The 23,387-nt window shown below is 36.5% G+C and overlaps 1 protein-coding gene and 1 long non-coding RNA gene across 2 annotated transcripts; one reads left to right on the top strand and one right to left on the bottom strand.

The window, feature by feature from the left end:
• The first annotated feature begins 1,730 nt into the window (after positions 1 to 1,730).
• On the top strand, positions 1,731 to 12,407 carry LOC132075250 (plasma membrane ascorbate-dependent reductase CYBRD1). The gene is made up of 4 exons (XM_059475465.1): positions 1,731 to 2,110; positions 5,468 to 5,676; positions 8,107 to 8,261; positions 8,468 to 12,407. The coding sequence occupies exons 1-4, from the start codon at positions 1,924 to 1,926 to the stop codon at positions 8,766 to 8,768; spliced, it is 852 nt and encodes a 283-aa protein (XP_059331448.1). The 5' UTR covers positions 1,731 to 1,923; the 3' UTR covers positions 8,769 to 12,407.
• On the bottom strand, positions 2,358 to 18,851 carry LOC132075251 (uncharacterized). Its single transcript, XR_009418751.1, has 4 exons — positions 18,798 to 18,851; positions 13,695 to 13,831; positions 4,028 to 4,082; positions 2,358 to 2,973 (listed from the first exon to the last, which is right to left on the bottom strand). It is a non-coding gene; the product is annotated as an uncharacterized LOC132075251 (long non-coding RNA).
• Positions 18,852 to 23,387: the final 4,536 nt, after the last annotated feature.

Below are 23,387 nucleotides of genomic sequence, written 5' to 3'. Positions count from 1 at the left end.
TTTGATTTATTTAACAATCTCTAAGCCTTAGAATTTCTTCAATTATATATTTTTTTTAATTGTTCATCATTACTTGTTAAAACTAGGCTTCATATTCAGTTCAATGGAATTTTGTGTCTGATCTTGTTATTTGCTGCTTTAGCAGGGTAAACCAGTTTGAGCTATAGGAATTCACAAAATCTTCTGAGAGATACAGTTTAAGTAAAATCCACTTGAGGAGATGATTTCTAAATGGGACTGTTGGGATACTGGATGTAATTAAAGCTTGTTGAAATCAGGGGGAACTGGAAGCATTCTGCAATTGGGAGATTTAAGTTCATAGGAGGCAACTTAAAATAAACATTTATGTCAGTTTTTATGCTTTGCAGAGACAAAAGTAAAATTTTTTTGACCATAATATTAAGATGACCTGTATGTCTCATAAGCTAATGACAATCTGGCACCCTGGCAAGATTATGCATGAGTGCATTCATCAGAAGATTTAGGGCTTGGATCTTCTCTTAGATGCTGTGACTTGTGAAATTTAACAATACAAGTGTTCTACTTGCCATTGTGAGTAAAATGAGTAACCAGTTACATCCTGAGGGCAGGTCACACCAAATCCATTCAAACTAAAGCTAAGTATCTTTATACAAGTGCTGCTCAAGCCAAGCTTTTCTTTAAAATGTCAGGGTGTATTTTTAGGGGATTAAGGACAATAATGAAGAAGTATATTTGCATCCCACTTCAATTTGGCTTGGTCTTCATGTCTCTATGTAGATATTTCCAACACTTTAGTAAATATGATGTTTGAATTGGCAGTATTCTACCGAAACTATTTTAAGTTTCATAAAACCATTTCCTTTCATTTTCTAGGCCTCAGTTTAAGTGTGATACCAGAGAGATCAAATGCTAGCCAGAGTACATAGTATTTTTTTTAGTATCTCAATCAAATAACGAACTTCTAATTCATATGGAGTTCAACACTAGATATATTTTTAAAGTGAGCCAATCAAATAGCAGAAAATTAGCGTTGAATATATGTTTGGGCATATCCTCCTACCACATTTGACAGGCTTCAGAGCCAGCTGAATGTTCTACACCAAAACAAAAAGTAACTGCTGACTATGTGATTTGACCAAGCTGGTCTAATCAATCATGTTATATTTTTGGCAGGTCTATTGTCTCTTGAGCAAGTCTGTTGGTTTTTTTTCTTCTTCTGTTTTCCTCTCTAACTTCCCTATAATGGGCCTTTCCATACCTATTGGAATTTTCTGTTTATGCATTCCCTTTCTTTGCGAGTGGACGTTTGATATATTTGTGCTATTCAACAAAACAATGTCCACATCTTCCTGCACACTTAGGCCAGGCTCCACATATGTAACTGGTTAGTATCTGTACTATATCTGGAGCACTCAATGAATCCAGTGAGAAGGGGGCGATCATGATGGCAAGACAGTGCTCCAGGTAAGTACATCAGTGTCTTTAAGTGCGCTTCTCCTCCTCTGCATTTTCTGTGCGCGCTGTCTCTTCTTCATAACAGCACTCCTACTTTATCTGTAAGTGCTTATGGCTGTGGTGGCTTATCTTTCTGGCGGGTCTGTGAACTCCCCAACCTCCACAACAGCCTCTCAGCACAAAACCCGTGACCACCCGCTCCCTTCCTTGGCTGCCGGGGGGAGCGCAGTCGAGCCGTCACCATGGCAGGGCACAGGCTGACACAGAACATTATTTTCTAAGGCGGAGTTCTTACTGCGAACGGGACGCTCACAGAAGGCAGGGTGGAGGGGCGCGGAGGATCGCGGAGTGCCGCCCTGCTCCCGCCCCTGCTGCGTCCATCCCGTTCTGTCCCCTCCCGTGCCCGCCGTGCCCGAGCCCGACCCCACCCGGCCGCCGGCCCGCCCCTCCTTCGCGGCGCTCGCTGCAGGGCACGGGGCTCGAAAGATGGAGGACTACGGGCGATTCTTGGCGTTCCTGGCTTCTTCGCTGCTGGTCGGCTTCGTGTCGGTCATCCTCTCCCTCGTCTGGGTCTTTCACTACCGCGAGGGGCTGAGCTGGGACGGCGGTCCGGCGGAATTCAACTGGCACCCCGTCCTCATCATCACGGGCTTCGTCTTCGTCCAGGGCATCGGTGCGTCGGGGCCCGGGTCGGCGCGGGGCTGCGGGGGAGCCGGGCCTGCCTGGGGCCGGGGTGGTGCGGCCGGGGCTCCGCGGCGCGGGAGGCTCCGGGCCGAGCCGAGGGACAGCCCCCGGCCGGGAGCCCCCGCAGCAGTCGCTCCGTAGTGCAGGGAAGCCATCGCTCCCGGGGAGGGACAAAGAGTGCCTTGTAATAAGCCAAAATTGCTACATATGGGGTTTGGGTTGTTTTGGGGTTTTTTTCTGCAAGCACTTGTTTATCCTGGCCCGGGGATTGCCGTGTACTTTGAGTAATGCCTGCGAGGTGTGTTTTTTCTAGGCAGCTGGAATTTGTGCAAGTTGAAAATCGAAATGCCAGAAATATTGCCGTAGGAAAGTTTCTCTTCTGCCTCTCTTCCATGTCCCAAGAAGAGAAAGTTCAGTACCACAGAAGCTTGATCCAGGAACAAGGTTTTTGCCAGAAAAAATGTAGCACCACAAGCATTATTAAAATGCAGTTTTCTTTATGGTAGACTTATGGTGAATTGTTTTGTGAAGCATATCTCTTTAATGAATCATTTATTCTGTTGCTTAAATAACATATAATCTTTAAGATACAGGGTTGCTTCTTCTTTTTTCTTTTTTTTTTTTTTTTTTTTTTTAATTTTTAATTTCTTTATGAATGTATGGACTTGGATTTCAGTGTTCAGTCATGGACTAACATTTTCCCATTACACTTCCAGCCAGTCAAAAGGCTGGAAGATGCCGAAGGCTGTCTTGTTCTGGCTATGAAGAGAATGTTGTGATTTGAACATACACTGTAAATTTTTGGGTTTGAGTGGGAGTTGGGACTGTTCTCAGCCTTCTTGTGGCTTCAAGCTGCAAACCAGTATTGAGCAATAAACGATATTTTAAAGTTGTTTTACATAATATTGTGCAACAGGAAATGTAATTTCAGGCTATAAATAAGCAATGAAAACCACCTGTTGACTTCACTGAGATCTATACTACTTAATGTGCTCAACCTATTTTGTTTTTATAAATAAGCACAGAACTTTTGAAGAAAATTAGGAGAGGCTTTCCGCAGCTTTTTCCTATGTATTTTCTATTTTATTTCCTCTGAAACTCAGTTTTTTCCCTGTGTCACAGAGAAAGGGTGTTGCCCTGTTTTGGTAAGGATATACATACAGTAAATGGAAGTTTACCATAGCTAAGAAACCACACGCATACAAGGAATTCACTAATAACACAGCATAATTTAGGGAGGAACTCCTATCACATAATAGGAAAAGCAAAGTTGGTGACTGAAGAGGTATTATAGTAAATCAGATGAAATACCAACAGATAAGATACCACTGTGAATCTGATTCAGATTTGGCTGATGGAAGTCTGCCACTGAATTCAAAGCAATTTGGATGAGAGGGAGAAATCAGATAGCTCTTTGGACACATACAAGAAAGATAAGTACTTGAAAGAAGGAACGTGTAGCTAAAAAAAAACTTGGTTAAATTTGAGTAGAGGATTTAAAATAATAATTAAGCCAATTGTTTCTTGAGTTTATTAGTCTATACAAAGGATGGAAGTGTTGTATTGTTGGTCAAAAACTCTAGAATTTTGCCCTGTACATTTATTAAAGGACAGATGTCCCATGCCATATAAAAATATTGCAAGGTAACTCTGCTCTGTGTGATGTGTTTTAAAATCATAGTTCAAAACAGGATTAAGGTCTGAGTCAAAAAGCTCCATCCAGGGTGCCTAGACTGTCAAATTTCTTAACAGTACTAGAAATGTTCTGCCTTGAGAAGGCTCTTCATGAGGCTGCTTTACCATGTCACCAGCAAACATTCTAAGTGAATGTTTTAACCTGGGCTGTTTAATTTTGACATGAAGTTACATATCACATCTCAGTAAGTTTTTAAGAGCCTGTACTCACTCAAAGGTGAATCTTCCTTCTCTCCCCTTTGTTCCCCAGACTGTCTTCTTTCCTCCTGCAGATTAGAAAAGCACCAGTTATGAGAAAGGCAGGGAGAAGCACACAGAAGGGGTGATGGGGAAATAAAACTGTATCTTTTCACAGTGATTAACCAAATCTGCTGAAATTGTAATGAGTAAGTTCACACAAAGCCCTCACGCAAAGATGAAGATGATTAAATCAAACTACAATATCATGTCTATGAACTGGGCTGTGGCATGTAACATGATAATGAATGTTATCAACTGGCCAAACTATTACTCATTTGGTAATGAATGGTATTGTTAACAACTGGCTAAACCATTAGTCAGTTATTCAGTGGTTTTCTATTGTAATGTTTATGGGAAACAACTTTGAAAATTCAAGGCCCAAACAGAGATCTGAGACTATGTGAACAAGTGACTAGGGAGTTTGATAGTGCTTTTGGAAGTTCAATCAGCTAGATGACAACAAAAAAATATTATACAAAAATTGTAGCCCAGACTTGGCCCTCTGAGATCAAAGACTAAAAACTGAGATAAGGACCTATGCTCATTAAGTTTTCTTCATACAGAGTCCAGTACTCTGCTGCACCATGAATAAATTACTGACAATACTGTGGGACATATGGCAAGAAAAATTTATTAGGAATATCCTCATGGGATGTTGAAATATGTTTTGGGGCCTTTTGACACATGTTTTACAAAATTAGAAGTCATTAGCATTAGTACTAAGTTGGTTAATAATAGTCTAATGCAGGATATTATTGCCAACTGGCTGAACATGAGCCAGTGTGTGCCCAGGTAGCCAAGAAGGCCAAGTTGTATTTGTTAAATACTTTTGTCTCTAAAGTCAGATTATGATTCCCTTATGCTGAAGAGCATTTTCCCATTCAAAGTAGTCTTATTGATATCGATGTAATAGACAGTCATATCAGTATCTATGCAATTAGAGAACAGCATTATCCAAAGTTGCAAAGAGAATAAATATTATAAAATAATCCTGCATGCTTTCTCAACAAGTGATCTTCTCAATATAAAAATCAGGCTGTATTGCTCCAATCTGACTAGTAGCAGAAAAATCAAAATCCTGTGCCAAATCCCCGTTAAATCAATTTAATGACTGAGGAAAAGATGACACCAAGTTATTTTCTGGGGTTTTTTTTTTGAAACACACTTAAGTTTGTGGGATTTTTTATAATTGAGAAGAAATCCCTAAGAAGCTATATTTAAGCCTCAGCTGCATTTTCAGAGTATGCTATACTAAGTGTATGAGAAAAAACATTCTAATAGACTTTTTAGAAGACTTAAGGTTGGATTTTGCTGTAATTTACAATGTACCTATGTGAATTATGCATAATTATTAACATCTGAAAGAAATTATTCTATAAGGACTAAAATCTTGTTTCTCTTCTTTCTTCAGCTATTATTGTGTACAGATTGCCCTGGACCTGGAAGTGCAGCAAACTCCTAATGAAGTTCATACATGCTGGATTAAATACTACAGCTATGATTCTTGCAATCGTTTCTATGGTAGCCGTGTTTGATTTCCACAATGCCAAGAACATTCCTAACATGTACAGTCTGCACAGCTGGATTGGGCTGGCTGCTGTTATATTTTATTCTCTGCAGGTCAGAATCTAACTGTATTTATAAACAGGTTGTACATTTGAAGAATGTTTTTAGTAATTCAGGCAAAATAGGCTCTTGCTAGTACATCATAACTACCGGGATAGCCATTTTACACTCCTTTTTGGAAAATTATTATGTAAACGTACAAATACTGGATCACTGACTTTGAAGAAAAATGCATTTTTAAGCCTGTTTTGTTTATTTGCTGGCAAAATGGCCATTAAACTACAATACAGTTACAGTGTAGTGTGTTTCTAAGCCCTATTAACTTCTGAACTTACAGCAAGTTACTTAGTTTGTTGGCAGCATATTTAAAAACAGTTAGAGCATTTATTAAGGAAGTCTCAAATGAAGTAATGAGTTGGTTTTTGGGGGGGTTTTTATTTGTTTTTGATTTTGTTTGGTTTTGGTTTTGGTTTTCAGCTATCATAAATTTAAATAGTGATCTCTTGGCCTCAAGACTTTTCTAATCAGCAAAACAAGTGCATCAGGAAGCAGTAGAGATGTAAAGGATCTGACACCTGAATGAGCCACTACTGGCTAACCAGTTTTCCTGAATCAGCAGAACTTTGACAGATGTTTGTGGGCATGCTTCTAACTGCTCCTCTTGGCAGAGAATTAGCATTATTGTAATGTAAAATGAGCTTACTTAATGTGTTTTGCATTTGGCAAAGAAGAGCAACCATGCCCTGAAATTTACAGAACACATACAGATGCTTCTGCATATACATTCTGAACTCCCTATACTGTTATTACACTATGGAAATTTATTTTGCTCCTTCAAATATTTTTTCCCAAAACACTGAAAAGAAAAAAAGACTTAATTATCTATGATCAAGCACAAAAAAGCCTCAGCTAAGGTATTTGGGTTCTGGACTTTATTCTTCACTGCTCAGGCCAAGAGGTACAGGAAATAGTGTTGAAATAGTGCTTTTAATATTTATAAAAAAGGAAAGCATGTTGCAGCATTGTTGAGTATATTCTCTACAGCTGAATAAATAAATAAGAATGAATATGAATGAATAAGAAAAAACGTTAAAATTAAGTTTGTCCTAATAATGCAGCTATTTCAAGGAAGTCTGTGCTGCCACATCACTGAGTATCAGTACTTTTTCTAATGGTTAAATTAAGAATTGTGATTAAAATCTTAGTTCCCCTTTTCATTTTGCTACTATAAACATGATCAATGGCACTTAATGCCTCGCCTGTCACATCAAAAGATTCTCAATGTTCCTTCCTCCAATCTGGGATGTAAATCTCCAGTCAGACACTGATGTTTGTTAAGCAACTGAGCACTATAAAGAATAGTCATAAAGCAGTATCTTTGTTAACAGAGAAATCACTTGGCACTTACCAGAAGGGGCATGTCAGTCGTATGCTCACATAATACTCTGCCTGCCTTTTTAATTTGAAATATGGTAACTATATTGTAATTAGCCAAATGTAGGTTAATACAGTGTAGTACACTGACATAAATTTAAGAATAGGGCAAAAATGTGGAAAAGTAAAAACCAACAAACCCAAAGAAATTCTGGAAAAGTAATTTGTGGGCTGGAAAAGCTGTTTTCCATTGCAAGACTTTAAAAACTCCAGCTGTTTAGCAGATCTAAGATTAAGAGATGATTTGATTATGGTGTACTAAAAAACTTCCAAGGGAGAAAATATCTGGCTCTCTAATCCATTATGGAAAGATAAAACAAGGACTGAGTTAAAGCAGGATGAAATACAAATTCATGCACTGGGCCTAATTTAGCAGCAGGGGTGAGTAACAGTAAAACAAACTAAAGAAAGGCTGCAACCTCAGCATGACTGGGCAAGCCTGTGGATGCAACCATGGGACATGATAGGTTATTTTCCATCACAAAATTAGTGCTAATAGGAGGACTAATGACCCTGAACAACTTGATGCCACCCATACATGTCTTCACTCTGTAAATGCCATGTGATCAATATATTGAGAGACCATTCCTCTTGTAAAGATAGGCACTTAAATTTAACTGAAATTCTAACAAGATAAAATTATTTAATCCACTCAAGTCAGAAGGTTAGACTGTCTTTTGATGTTCCTTTATGTGCAAATCTGCAACAGAGGCAGATAACACGACTTGACAAGACTGTAGTAGTGTGGCTTCTCACACCTTTATTATATTAGTGAATTAGTGACACTGAAGTTTGAGCACTATCAGTAAGTTTAGACACTGATACCACATAGGATGCTTTATAAAATATTTAATGTCTGCTTCCCAAGTCCTAATCCAGAATTTTGCTTTGATTTTGATAGGAAACACATTCAAAAATAGAAATGCCAATTATTTTCAAATTTTTACCTGAAGACATAATAGAATGGAATTTTATGATTATTTTTGTTCTGCTTGAGAAGTGCAGCTTGTTTTCCATGTAGCTCTAACTATGAATCTGTTGTGGTTGTAGCTGTTCTTGGGTTTTGCTGTCTTTCTGCTCCCGTTTGCTCCAGTTCGTCTCCGCGCAGCTCTCATGCCAATACACGTTTATTCAGGTCTTACTATCTTTGCAACAGTGATTGCAACAGCCCTCATGGGAATCACAGAAAAGCTTATATTTGCTTTGTAAGTATTTGTTTCCACTTGTTTATTAAGGTTATTTGTTGCAAATACACTTCCATTTGCCCAGAATAGTAAGCATCCAGTACTGGGACACTGTTTTGTTTTGTTTGTATTAAAAGACCTACCTAGCTGGAGCCTGCTGTTTTTATACCAGGATTGTCTTTAAAACAATCTTTTCTGACATCTTCTTTCTTTTTCCCCTTTCAAAGGAAAAATCCTGCATACAGTGAATCCCCACCAGAAGCAACTTTGGTCAACTGCCTTGGTCTTTTGCTTGTCATATTTGGTTCACTTATTTTGTGGATGGCAAGCAGGCCCCATTGGAAGCGGCCCCCAGCAGAGAATGCAAAAATTCTGAGCCCCATTGGAGCAACTCCTGAAGGCACAGAAGCAGAATCCACAATGACAAACAGTAGTAATGCAGATAAATCTGATCTGAGGAGAAATACTGAAGCAGCCAGAAAACAAAACATCAAATTTGATGAAGCAGGACAAAGATCAACTATGTAAAGAAAATACAGAGAATAGAAGTACTATTATACCTCCAAATTCCCCCTGGTGAGGGTCATTCTAATGTAGTTATATTGATACATAAGTAGGTTGGGGGTTCATTTTCAGTATGGCTTGCTGAAAGATACTCAAGTTTTCTGCATATGTATTTAAATTCCTGTAAGTCCCAAGCATATTTTATTGGTCCATGACTAGTCCATGCCTTATTTAAAAAAACAAGGGCATGAATGACATCACATAATGGGAATATCACATAATTGGAAACTGTCGTACATATCACTTCTTAATTTAATGCTTTTATCTCTTATAGTCATGAAGAATTTAACAAGATTCCAACTAAATTTTGCTCTTGAGTGCTTTTGCAAGTTATGAATCAGCCATGAAGTATACCATACAGAATAATTTAGTTTGTCACACATACATTTCCTGGTAATGTTCACTTTTTTAAAGCTCTGATTTCTCTAGCTGATTAACCCCCTGACTGGCTGCTATGTTCTATGGGATTTGAGGTCATTCTGCACTTTACAGAGTTGCTTCATAAAAATGTTTATTCTAAAATTTTTAATTAAAAAAAAGAGAAAAGTTTGCTAGATATCTTCATAAAATGTTTTATTTCCTTTAGAAACTTCTGGGGGTTTCTGGTGTTGTTTTTTTTAAATCAGAATGTATCTGTTGACCTTTCAGTATACCAGGTATACTGTATGCAGACAATATTTGGCTTTGAATTATGTGCAATTGTTAGTGTAATCTAAGAACTGTTAAAAACATCCAAATGCAGAATTTATCTTATTTGAAAAGCAATAGAAACACACTTAGAAAAATATATCACTTAAAATAAGTCTTCCTTTTATCCTAAAAGGCAGCATTTAATATCTTTATTTGATTGCACAGCTCTGTTGATTTATGGTACCAGACTAGAAATTAGGAGGTTGGAAACCAGAAAAATCTGCTCTCAGTCTCACAGAAAAAAAAATTAACTTCAAGTGAGAAATACTTTCTCTGAGACACAGGTGAGCTTTGCTGTTTTAATAAAATGTTAACTGAACGCCAGTTTGGGCATCTCCACACTGACATCAAAAGCATTATTATCACAGGCATGAAGACATGCTTTGGTCTGTAAGCAATCTATACAAACTCTATCACTTTTGAATTTGAAATTACAGTTTTAAAGAATGCAATTTTCTCTAAAAATGAGGAGTCCCTACTGGCACTTTACTTTTATAGCTCTTTCTAGTAATTGAAGTATTAATGTATTATGCTCATTCAGTAATTTCACAGATACAAACAATATTTATACTTTTACTATTATGGAAGAATAATTATAGTAGATTATTTGGACTGCACATGTCCAAAATGATGAGCCATTCTATTATCTCTTGTAAAAGCTGCAGAGCCCACTACAAATACGAATTTACCACTGTTCATGCTGGAATATAGATAGCTGTAGACAGCAAATAATTGCCTATTTTTTAAATACTACATAAATTTTTATCTACTCCAGCTTTTAAAAACATTTTAATACAATACTCTTCAACAAATGTGCCATTTTTGTAGCTCACTGTGTGTTAGTACAAACAAAAATTTTGGACATTTGAGTTATTTTGGGTCTTCTCTGACAAGAAGTGCCTCAGTTCCCAGTATTTGATTTGTAATAATATTTTATTATTTGGTGAATGCAATATAGAAAGCTAGCATAATAAAATATTTTAAAAACTTTTCTGCTGCACCATTTGGTACTCAAGGATGACATCCCAGAGTTCTATGGTTTCAATTATATGTTTGTGGGTGACTGGGACCAACCTCACATTGGTGTATTTTTCTACTGTAGAAAATACCTGCTTTTAATGTACAATTCAGGTATGACAGAAGGAACACTAACCTAAACTGCTAAACTAATGTGTGAGCACTTCTCCAGTCCCACAATGTGCAATGAATCAAACAGTGAAGCATGACAGAGGAAGTGAATAAACGAGCTCACTTGCAGTAATTTACTATGCAGCTTTCTATACTGCACTGACACAGGCAACAGCATTTTAAATTGTTATGTATTGCCTGTTACTGTGCCTCATCCACCTGTGAAAATGAGCTCACTCAATCCTTGCATAGTACTAGGTCACATAATAAAAGCATATGTTTGTATGGAAGGTAGTCAGTTGCCTAGGGATTGTTCTGGAAGAAAGTAACTGTACAGTGTACTGGAAAAAACACAGAATCCATGACTTCTTTTGTTACAGCACTGAGTTGGATGTATTGAAATGAACAGCTTTTAGGTGCTTGCTTCTGTATGCTGTCAAATAAGCAGCATGTCTTCTGGTTTCCATGTACTGTTCAAGGGGAGTGCTACTTGAAAAAAGAATGGTGGCATTTCTTTACTCCTCTATTCTCATGAAGTGCAAGGTAAAGTACCACCAAGGTTGTGGGGTCAAACCCCAGATGGGCCATTTCCCTAAGGGCTGGGCTCGATGATCCTTCTGGGTCCCTTCCAATTGCAACCATTCTGTGATTCTGTGATATCAAACTAACTGAAAAACAAGGATTAGCAACCTTTTGAGGGGAGCCTCGCAGAACATAATTTTGGTTTTCAACTTAGAGGTTAAACATGATAGTAGAAACTCAGTGGAAGCTGGAAGACTGCATTTGGGGAATTGATAATCAGTGATATCTCATGTGCATTGTGGCTGATCTTTGGGAGGTCCCCATGAGATGCAGTAGCTGTGAGCTCCTAAACCTTGATCAACCTTGGTGTGTGCAATTTAAAACTGACAAAACATACTATAGTCTTCTGGCTTAATTCTAAATTGATTTAAAAGGCCTCTAAGTATCCTTGCAAAAAAATGAGGTTAGTTCAATGCTAAATAAAAATGCATCAGCACTATGCACAGGAATTACTCTTTGGAGTAATAGTCCTGCTCCTCAAAGTGGCCTTCCATTACCTTTCCTTTCATGCAAACTTTCTTACCTGTATTTATGAGTTATATAAATACAGTAGCAACATAGGAAATGAAAATGTATTTTCAGAGATACAAATGGAAGGTAGAACTGTAGCTTTACCATGGGTATTTTTCTGCATGTTTGGAAATCATCTACATGGTTGTTTTTACAGGAATGTGATTGTAGAGCTTACATTCCAGGTTTGGATTCCTATTAAAAAACAGGAAGTTACAAAACCTGACATTGAAAGTGCTATCTTTTTCAGTTGCCTGAGAAAAAAAATACTATATTTACATGCTGTCATACAGTACTATGCACAGAAGCAGAAGAGTGTTTTTTCCAACATTAAGGAACTGAGAAATGATGGTGCAAATTGGATTCTAAAATTAAATGTAATGAACATGTATACATCTTACTACATGTAGCCAAGAATATTGCATATGATAATGTAAATATGGATTAATTGTTTACATGGATATTTTATTGAGTGACTAAGAGATATTGCCAAATATTTTCTATTTCAGAAGTCTCTTTTGCTTTTAGTTCAGAACATTCCTTCCTCTGTTTTTACCTGTCCACAAGAACCTAAAAATTTATTTTATAATCCAAAATACTTATTTGTAGATGAGAGCAAATATTTAAGTATAATGTCTGTTTTCCTTATTCTTTTTTATATATTAATAAAAGTGATTTTTTGAACTTGTGATACTACTGAGTACAGATTTTTATTATGGTACTAAAATACAACTTTCTAAATTTGGATAAAGATCAAATTATTTGTAATTTACTTTTTGAAAATGGGAGGATGGTTGTACCAAGTTTCTTACATATGTCTTAATTTCAACTATTTATGGTGATCTTTATGATGGAATTTATGTACTCTGTAGTCTTAGAAACATAGTCATTATTTTACAGAAAGTGAAAGAATTCACTGTATAAAAAATTAGTATTTCATCTTCCAATCATAACAGAATTTCCTCACAGCAGTTGTTAGAGGGAGGTACTTCTATCTTTGTATTCCCTGACTCTCTACTCTAGCAACAAAACTATCCTGTCCTGAGAATGCAATTGGGAAGATCAAGAATTCTGATACATTATGGTAACATAATGCACTGTAAGACTGAAATGCCTTCAGATAAGTAACAGCCAGACTAAGCACAGACCCCGTGGAACCTTACACAATTCAACATCCACATATCAAGTTACTCATAAATAGGTTAATGATCATTAAATGCTATGAAAGTAAAATCATCTGTATGAACATATTAGTAACAAATAATAATTCAGGTATTCTTCAGTTCAATAAGTTTAATTGGAAATTCTGAAAGCATACAGCATAAATCAGTTGTGAATACCATAAGCTGTTGGCTAAAATTTTCCAACATTTTCATCATCATGGATTAAAAAACATACTATTATAAACATCAACGTAGCAGAAAACCTGTTGTATCCAAATCTGACAATTCCCTGTTGCTGAGAAATTCCCTTAACTTGTCTGTAGGCTGGATGTGTTGGGGAAAATTCTGGTAAAATAGTCCATGTTTTTAAAATATGGTGATTATTTAAAAATTCAGTAAAAGCCCAATGGTATTTAAAATTGAAAGAGGGAACTCAAATTTTGGTAGGAAGACTACATCTGTGTGGAGAAATTTTTTTTAAGTAGTGGAGGGAACCTTTGTAATTTACAATACAGATATTTGCATTGTGTTATGGTATGAGCAACACTTGTGACCTCTTTAAGATTAGTGGGAAGTAATGAGGGATAAACTATTAATCAGGTAGAAATTCAAGTCCAGGTCAACAAAATGGATGACAACTATTCCAGGCAATTCAGCTAAGAAAAGAGAAGAAGTAATGTTGAGAAAATCTAGTTACTACTATATAAAAACCATAAATCTAAAGAAAAGACAGGGCCCCAGTGAATTTTTACAAAAGAAGCAGAAACAATGGGTATAAATTTCAACAAGCTCAGTTATGCTCACCAAATGTACTCACCATAGAGCTTCAGCCAACATATGTTAGCCTGGGGCTTGAGTTTACAGCTGAGTCCATGCCACTTGCACTGACTACTCATTGGCTCTCAATTCCATTATTTTGCTGGTCACCAGGTCATGTCATAGTTGCAAATGCAGCTGTCAGATAAAAGTTTTGAAAATGTTTGCAATTTGTAGTTCAATTCTCACAAGCTTTCCATTTAACAAAATAAAAAACTCCATTGAGTAGTACTCCAATTCTGCAGGATACAATCAAATATTAGTGTGATTAATAGTGTGATGGTTTGTTTTTGTGGCAGATGATCCTGCTCATATGTGTATACAAGCAGTAATCCACTAGATGGCAAGCACTACCAAAACGGCCTTTGGCAGATGCTAGACCAGCCCTACTTTTAGGTGATGAGGACTGCAACTCCACAGAGTCACTTCACTTTCAAAAAAGAAGGTATTTTTAAGAATTGCTTCCAGAGTTTTTAGCTGTCTTCAGGGACAGGAGAGTTCCCTGTTACTCCAGTCTCTGACTGCACTTGTACTCCATTTGTACCTGCTTTTAGAATGAAGTCCAGTATTCTGGCACAGAATCACACAGAGTGCTTCTTTTGATTCCTTCCTTTGTAAGCCTATGTCAGCCATCATGGAGTCTGGTGTGCTCTGAACCTCCTTTTATTTTCAACTGTAATTCAGGTACTAACTATAGGAAACTATCAAGGAATCTACACATGGTTTGAGCTCATCACAGCAATGCCTTGGTCTTCCTAAGTGAAGAGGTGACTACAATCCTGTGAGAGTTCAGACATTTCTGCACATTTTCCTACAAATTGTATTATTTGGCACTTTCTAACATTATGCTTTCCAAGCCACTGAGATACATGTGCTCCATTCACTAATTAACATTTCCTTCTTATTCTGAACTCCTTTCTCCATTCTTCTGAGGACATTTTACTTCTATCTTTGTATTCCCTGACTCTCTCCTCTAGCAACAAAATCTTTGTATTTCTCAATATATTTTCTCTGGTTTAAAACCTCATCAATCTCTCGTCCTGGGGAGGGTAGCTCACTTTAGTCTGAGTAGGACAGTACCTCCTAATGCCTTAAAGGACTCATTTCCTCTGAAGTTAGCTCTTGTGGAATGTAATAAATGGTTACAAGGACATTTTGTACATCAGCTCAATAAGTACAAATTCAAATTATATTGCAAATCCTACTATCAGTTTTATTACACTGTCACCATGTTTATGATAGTTATTTTTATTATACTTAGTGTTCCTTTGCCTATCTCTAAACATTTAAACATTTCTAAGCAAATAATAACAGTAATAAAAAATACCTTGGGGTTTTGATCTAAAATTTTGAATTTTCAATTAACAGTATTTTTGAGGCTTTAGAGCCAGTCTGTAGATAAAATACATAAAATTAATTCCACCAGCTACATCCAACGATTTTTGGTTACTTTGTAATTTCAAGTCTGCCTCATTTTGAGAGAAGACAGCTTGTGTAGCCTCTATGTAAAACACTAGGAAAAGAAGAAACTACAATTTGTTCTCTTTATAGATTTGTTTATTCAGAAAGAAGCTTTGAAATAAAAGGCTTTGAAAGGCTGGCTGAATAATGAGTTGTCATTCTTTGAAGCCATATTATCTTTAAAAATACAAGGAAACCTGAGGGTTTCTAATGAGTAGAATCCTTTATTTTTGAAAGAAAATAAATGGAAGAGTTTGAAAAGATTTTTTTTTTCTTGTAGTTTTTTTCCTCCTCCTGGAGCTGCCTGTTGCTCTTATGTGGAAGCTTCCTGCTGATCTGACTTTTTATTCTGCTGTGAGACTGATGCCAAGATTTACGATTGCTGTGATAGGAACTGGATTTAGCATAAGGAAGATAACTGCTTTTCCCCTAGGGAAAGGCAGAAAAGGGAAAGACAGAGTGGGGCACATAGACAACAATATCTGAAGCTATATTCTTGGTCAATTATTTTATTCATCCTCTATTTTAGATTATGCTCCAATTCATAAAAGGCAAGAAAGCTACTGGTCTCAAGGCAGGAACACAGATAAGCAAGGAAACTATTTGTGGTTTCATGCAAATGTCCAGCTATAATAGAAGCAATGTACTGTTTTTATATAGAAGTGACACGGTGCCCCTTGTAAGGTCAAGTGTAATTAACAAAAACTCTCATCAGAATCTGTCAGGCAGAGATTTGCCTTCTACACAGTGTCCTTCAGCAGAGAGAAATGGGTGAGTGTAGAACTGTGCATCATTACAATTATTTTAGCAATTCATTGTCTGTATAGCCTTTTGCACATTCTACAGTTTTTAATTACCTTCTCTAGACATTTAAACAGGGAAAGATTTTTGCTTATAAGGCAGACTTGTGCAACTTGAAATTATTTACAGCCACTTGGCAGACAGTTGTCTTCTGTTAACCCACAGTGCCCACAGAAAATGCAATTTTTTGAAATACTGGAAAAAGTTTGCATCAAAATGCAGGGAATTTCCCAAGCAAGGCAAGACTCCACTCTAAAATCAAGGGGGCAAAATGTAAAACCCTAAACTAAGTCTCAATTTGCCATGATTTGCAAAGAAAATAAATTCTTTTCGTATCCACCTGAAGATAAAATTATGAATACTTCTTTGTTGCTTGAAATAAGGAAAAATCTCATCTAGAAAGTGAGATTAACATTCTGCAAGTCAATACGGTTTATGCATTGTTATACACATACAGCCATTTATTATAGAATAAACAAAATGAAAAATCTTTTATGTTTTACTAGGTCAAGAAGCACTGGTAGAGACTTGCTTCAATTCATTGCAGTGTCACTTGAAATCTAGCTTTCATGAACATGAAGCTTCCTTTCTGGATATACAACCAAATCACACTGAATTTGATGACAGAGAGCTCAGCCAATTAGCTTTCATTGACTTTAATATATGCTTCTGTTTCTTAGCTGTTGTCAGTTTTACAACAGTATTTTTTATTCAAGGTTGGCAAAAAGCATTTAACCATATCTTAACTGGACTTGGCTGCACAGTTCTGGCTGCTGGCAGATTCTACTAAAATCTCTTGACTCTTCAGAATAGTTTGTGTATGATAAGCCCTAATCCTATGATAAACACTAATCTTTATGCAGCTGTACACAGGATCAAATCAAAATCAAGTTAAGAAAGCTTGCAGAATGAATCAGTGAACAGTATTTAAGACAGAACTGAGTTTCTAAAGGAAATTTTAAAATGTGTCACAGGTTTCCTGATGGTGTAAGAAGTCTAACATACTGTAGTTAGTCTTCCATCTGAACGTGTGAAGGAGATATAGAAAACACAAAGTTAAAAGATCCAGTAAAATTGTGAAGTCTTTTGTAGTATTGATTCTACAGATGGCATTACCTCTCAAGTTCAGAGCCAGAATCTCATGTGCAATCTTTTTCCAAACAAAACAGGCATCCTAGTAAAAGACAGTTGTGTGGTCTAGCACAATGTTCTAGAAGGTGTTTGAGATATATGCAATGCATGTGGGATGTTCCTGCATCAATATATTCTAGCATCATGGTTTTGCACACCCTTCAGTACAAAATCAGTTTTTATTTATACCCCACACCTTTATTCAGCAGTCTCAGAAGCTTCATCCTGCACACTTCCCCAGTGTCCTGCCACCTAGCTTTGCACACCTAGCTGTCTTTCTGCTTTTTGCTTGGCACAGTCTCTTTTCGCTTCAAGCTAAGTACAGAATAAAATATTTCTCTTTAAACTCTTAACCTCTCTCTTTTTCTGTGGTCAGCCTACACACTTGGTAGCCTTCTGTTTACCTTTCAAGCTACTTCAGAACATAACATTTTTGCTCTCATTTTAGAACTTTAATCAGAACTTCTTTCTTGCATTCACATGCAAAACAACAGCAAACTTGCATTCACATGCAAAACAACAGCAACACTGTGCCTTTAAAAACTCAGAACACCAAGGTTTGATCAGTATTCTGAAAGAAGTCCTTTAAGAATGGAAATCTGGGGAACACTTACTTTTGAGCACTACAGTACAGAGCAGAGATCTTTGGCATACTGATGACAGAATCTGCAGAGTCCCTTTCAGCTCTCTGGGGAGTCCTACGAATTTGAGAGGCAGCAGCCCATGGTTCAATTACTTGCTGGAATGGATTCTCCACAAGTAGGGATAATCCTTCATTTGATGCTTACTCACTTGGACACATTTCTCTATTCCATACTGGCCATTCCAGGCATTGCAATGCTTATTTTTTCTTCCCAGAATGTTTCTGCATTAGCTGATATTATTACACTCATTTGGATGAAATGGCACTTTTCTTTTATGAACTTCTCATTAGCTTAAAATAACTTTTCAAAGCAATTATCTCTAGACCAATACTTACCGTGCTTGTTCTCAGACGGTCACATTTTTTTCTGTTTTTTGTTTGAAGAGAACCACTCAGTAGTTTGTGAGGATCAGACTTTCAAGTACATGAAGATACAGCTGGTTTCATTAAATACTTATCAAATGCAGTAGTTCCTTGTTTTTATTATTTTTAAAATCTTTTCCCTCCTAATTATAATATCCCCTCAAACACCATTTTTAATTTTTTTCTGTTTTGAAATTTCTCCTGAAGTTTATCTTCTCTCTGGTTTTGTAACAACTTTAAGGTATTTAGACCATCTTTTGTCTTGACTCAGTATCTGAATTTATTAAATAAAATCAATAACAACCTCAAAATCTTTACTATAGGAACTATGCATAAGGTAACATGCATACTATATGGAGTATTATGTTACCTACATGACATCATTTTCGTTTATATAAAAATTGTAATAATAAATATGCTGTCTCATATCTAGGTAAAATACAGCTTAATCACAAATTACAAAACACAAAATAGATGTTAATGCTGTAATTTTAAAATCTATAAAAGCAGTATAAGTACCTAAGATTTCAGAAGAATATGTTCTAGGTAAATAGAGCACAGTGAAGCACACATGTTATGACCTCATGGTGATACAGATAAATCTACACTTCACAACAATGCAGTTTAAGGAAACAGCTCATGGCACCTGAATGACAGCAGATGAAGATGGCAGAAATGGAGAAATTTGCTTTATGCAAATCTTACCTGTACCACCTGCCAGCTTGTGTCATGCACTCTTCAGCCACCACTGGATCTCCTATGAACAATGAAATATTCAAAATTAATACAGATCAGAACAAGCCAGTGTTTTTACACTAAATACTGTTTAATATTCCTTAATAATTATATTTTTTTGTATCTACTATTAATGAACTTTATTTGTTTAAGAAAATTCTAAAAGCATTTTCAACATTTTCTTAGCAGACGCTAAATCAGAATTTCTATTTGCTACAATATCACTTTAAAAGTCTATATAAAATTAATTTTAATCCATGTCCTGACAGGGCAATTTCTCATTGCTCAACTTCCTAGTACCAGCACTGTTCTTCACAGTGCAGAAACAATCCAAAACACACAAAGTCACATCAGCATTCTATTGAGTCCCACATGCCCTAGCAAATAGAACAAGGTGGTTTGACAATCACAGATACTGCTTAATCCTTCTGGATAAATAGAAGCCAGCAAATTTAAGCATCTTATTTAATTTTTGCACAATATTGTGGCATTTATTTTAACAAAATGAACTCTAAGGCCTAATTGATTGGTTTCCATCTGTAATTGAGAGAAAGATTTTCAAAGGCATGAAAGCCTATTAAGAGCATTTAATTGATTTTTGGAAAGAGCTGGGGTCTTGATGCAGCATTTAGTGCAGTCAGCAATGAAATTTCCATTGATTTAAATGAGAACAGGTTCATACCTGCAGACACCTAGCTGCTATTTATGCATTTCACAATAGCCCCTCCATAGCTAGAGATTTCTTCCCTTTGTTTTTGTAAAAATAATCTACACACTTTTTTACATACACTCAGTACAAATTACTTTATATTAAAAGAATAAAAAAGTCACCTTTCCAAAGGTAATGAAAATTTTAACACTGAAGAGTGAACACAGTGCAACTGCCATTCAGTTTTATGATGCCTCTCTTCACTGAAGTCAATGGCATTATTTATGAGTAAAACAACCAAAATGCTGAATATGTAGTTGCTAGGTACTAAGAAGATTACTCAAACAAGTTTGAGTAATTATACATAGAACTATGGTGTTACTGCTGCAAAAGGGAGAGAAATGCTATGAAATATTCAATTCTATCAATAAATGAAACACTGATTTTATTCTGGTTTATTTAGCAAAGAAATGCAACAGAATATTTTAAAGTATTCCTGTCAAAGAAATAAGGCTTTTCAGAGAATTGTCTCACAGATATGTGCAAAGATCAAAAAGGGGTGGTGGTGTTAGCATTACAAATTCATTTAGATGAAACAATAAGATAATTAGGTGTAAAAAATGCACAGTCTTATGTTCAATGCAGTAAAGGATCAATTTCATCTAAAGGCAAGTGGAGTGTACACTGTATCATCTGATCCAAAGGAGTGACCTTCTTGATTCAAATGCAAAGTGCCTGTGCCTATTGCAGATGGAATTTACCAGGACAAAATGTTCCATAGAAAGATTACATTTCCACTGGGGCAGAAAGGTATTTGTCAGTGTCTCATTACAGCTTTGATACAAACATCTTGGATTTCAATTAGCTTTGAGATAGAACAATAATCCAGCATTGAAACTACAGACAAACCTTTGTTTCTTACACCATTATATGTGGATTTTTGTTTCATTTGCAATAAGATATTGTAAGATTTCCAAAAGAAATAAACAGAAGTAAATAACATTCCAGCCATTTTAGTGTCAGCAGTATCACTTAGTGACTGTCTGTGTGATAACTTTGCACTAGGAGGTGAGGGTGACATAATTTACATTTCTTCCAGCACAAATGAAAAGTGCTGAATCCTCTGAACCGTGAGTGTCCCATCAGTTCTCCCACCCTCACTGTCCCACCTCCTATTATTAACATGGCATATCCACTCTGATGCTTTTGATCCTTTTCTAGGAAAAGCAGTTTGCCTTCCCCGTGGAAATAAATATGAAATTTGCTTTAGTGCATATCAGGAGTTCAAACAACGGCCCATCAAAATTTCCACCCTATTGAGGTCATATTTCAACTCCATAAATTTAGAGCTTGCCTTCACTTAAAATGCTTACTTCTAAATGCTGTTTGATATTTAAGAAAACTTGGTTCTCCTGAACTGATCATGGGACTAAGAGAAGGAAGGGCAATTTTTAACCATCAATTGAATATCTGTGACTGATCTTGAGTTAACTCCTGTAAAACTCTGTATAGTATTTGTCACCTTTACTTCACACCTGTGTCACAAGGGTAACTCTGTCAGCTTCTGAAATGTGGCAGGAAGAAAAGCTCAGAAACCACACAGGTATGATTCAGTTGTTGATCTCCTTGTCAGGACAAAAGTTATGAACTATTCCATGCAGATATGATTTTAATAACACTCCAAATTATATATTATATATATATATATATATATATATATTCCACTCAAAAGGCTTCCTTCCAAATACCAAATCACATAGCCTTAGCAGTAAGGAATATTGCTATTGAAATCAGGTCACTTAATTTAACACACTGAGCAACTAAGACTAAGAGAAAATAAAGATATGTTTGTAACCTGGTAACCAGTGACACAAACTGTGTTACCCAGGGCAAAACACTGCTTTTCCTCCCCTGATATCAAGGTAAAAAGACAAGACTTAAGTCACTTGACCACACAATTCCAGAGCAAAGTGAAAGAGCTGGAGAAATGTTCCTTTTAAGATTAATTTTTTCATGTACTAGCAACAAGCTTTTTTGGCTCAGAGAAAGAAATGCTACAAAATGCTAGATTTATCAATAAACATAAAAATTAAACCCAGAAAATCATAAAATCTCATGGATCTGAATTTGTTACTTCCTCTTGGACTCTTAATTGTTGTCACAGATATATCACAACAGCTGATCAGTACCTGTCTGTGGACATATATGATCAATTAAGCATATAGAACAGATGTTTTATATCACTCCTGAATTGCAGCCAGTTTTAGTATAACTAATAGTGAGAATTCTCTATTACTATAGTGAAATTACAAATAATTTTTGTGATTCATGACAGAATTCCTTGCATATCACACATTTCCACTGACTTTAAAACCAGCCATAAATACATTTTGCTCCTACAAACACGTCTGTAAATGTGTTGAGCTTGGTAGCATTAGAGGCATACACAATAGGAACAAAACTAATGCTGTTCATTTCTTGCCATATTGCTATAAAAAATTAAACAGGTTAGACCATGCCTTGTATATGTAATACAGAACAAAAACTACCAAATTATATGTGCAGATTTGTTCCAGAAGAATATATGTGTGTGTATATATATACATACATATCTATATATGTGTGTGTGTGTGAACCTGTACAGACCTCAGTCAGTGTCCATGTTTCCCATGACACCTGGTTTTGAGAGTCAAGAAATCCAATTTTTTCTTCAATAAATGCTTTTAACCACAGGTGTCATCTCCACAGGGCGTGACAGATGTTATAGTTCATCTTTCCATTGAGTCAAATCTTGCCATCTCCTTTCTGCTCAAGTGCTTTGTAAATATGGAGCTTGGCTTCTGCTAGTAATAAATGCATTTTCAACTATCTATTGCCTTGCAATTTCTGTTAAAAATAAAGATTTAAGCTAAGAAGTAGGAGATATTGTGAGAATAATTTTATATTAAAAAATTGATGCTTATGTCTTTGCTTCATAGTTTAGCTGCACTCTGAATTCATGTAATTTTTCAGGGGTTCTTCCAACACATTGGCAAGTTTCTTATGAAAGAACCAGAAAAGGAAAAAAAATTATTTCTGTTTTTAGTAAAATGACTCCAGGTTTTTTTTTAATAGCCCTTACTGATGCTGTGAGTCAGTGACTCATCTAAGCTCATAACAATGTGAAAATACTAAAATTTAACTGTTAGAGCTAACAGTTAAAATAGATAAAAAGTGCACACTTTGCCTCCTTATTTACCCTCTGATCTTTTTGGTTAGTAATGCTAACATAATCCATACAAAAGGAATCTGTTAGCATCCTAACAAATATTCAAATGTATTTTCCTCTTTTGATGAGCACACAAACTTCCATAAAGGTCAGTAGAGACAGGTGCACAAACTGAGGGCAGAATATAGCCTAGCATACATACACCTGAAACTACACTTGCCAGGAATAACTATTTGTAGATCCAGTTATTGCAAATAAATTATTCCAATTCTGTAATAGCAGAAAAATTAACCTGCTCTGGGGTTATAGCCTCCAAATGCTTCACTTCACAGGGTGTTGTGAACAGCAGTCTTCCCTACAACTCTGCTTTGGCAGGCACAGTTCTGGCAGATCAGCAGGCTGGGGGACCCTGCACTCCACTGAGACAGAAGCCAGCAGCACTGGCCCAGCAGTTACCAAAAACAGGCACAGGATTCTGACAGAGGTTTCCACTGGATACAAAGGACAATATACTTATTTATTTAGGACGAGTGGGAAACAGCAAAGTCACTTGCTACCAGTTTGGAGCTGCATCAAGATGAGCGATGCAAGTTCACTCCAGCAGGACGCTCACGGTGGGATCCGCCATATCGCCAGCCGAGCACCATCTGCGGGGGCCATTTCGTCACGGCCCGACGCCCACACCGCACCAGGCTCTTACACT

This window comes from Ammospiza nelsoni, chromosome 7, assembly GCF_027579445.1.
Source record: "Ammospiza nelsoni isolate bAmmNel1 chromosome 7, bAmmNel1.pri, whole genome shotgun sequence".
Lineage (NCBI taxonomy): Eukaryota > Metazoa > Chordata > Aves > Passeriformes > Passerellidae > Ammospiza > Ammospiza nelsoni.
The sequence above is the reverse complement of the archived record's forward strand: the minus strand, read 5'-3'. Positions and strand labels throughout refer to the sequence as shown.

Excerpts from the sequence above, each read along its gene's own strand:
- LOC132075250 (XM_059475465.1), top strand. The coding sequence starts at position 1,924 with ATGGAGGACTACGGGCGATTCTTGGCGTTCCTGGCTTCTTCGCTGCTG. Across the intron at positions 2,111-5,467 it reads CGTCTTCGTCCAGGGCATCG|CTATTATTGTGTACAGATTG; the intron begins GTGCGTCGGGGC and ends TTCTTTCTTCAG. Across the intron at positions 8,262-8,467 it reads GAAAAGCTTATATTTGCTTT|GAAAAATCCTGCATACAGTG; the intron begins GTAAGTATTTGT and ends CCCCTTTCAAAG.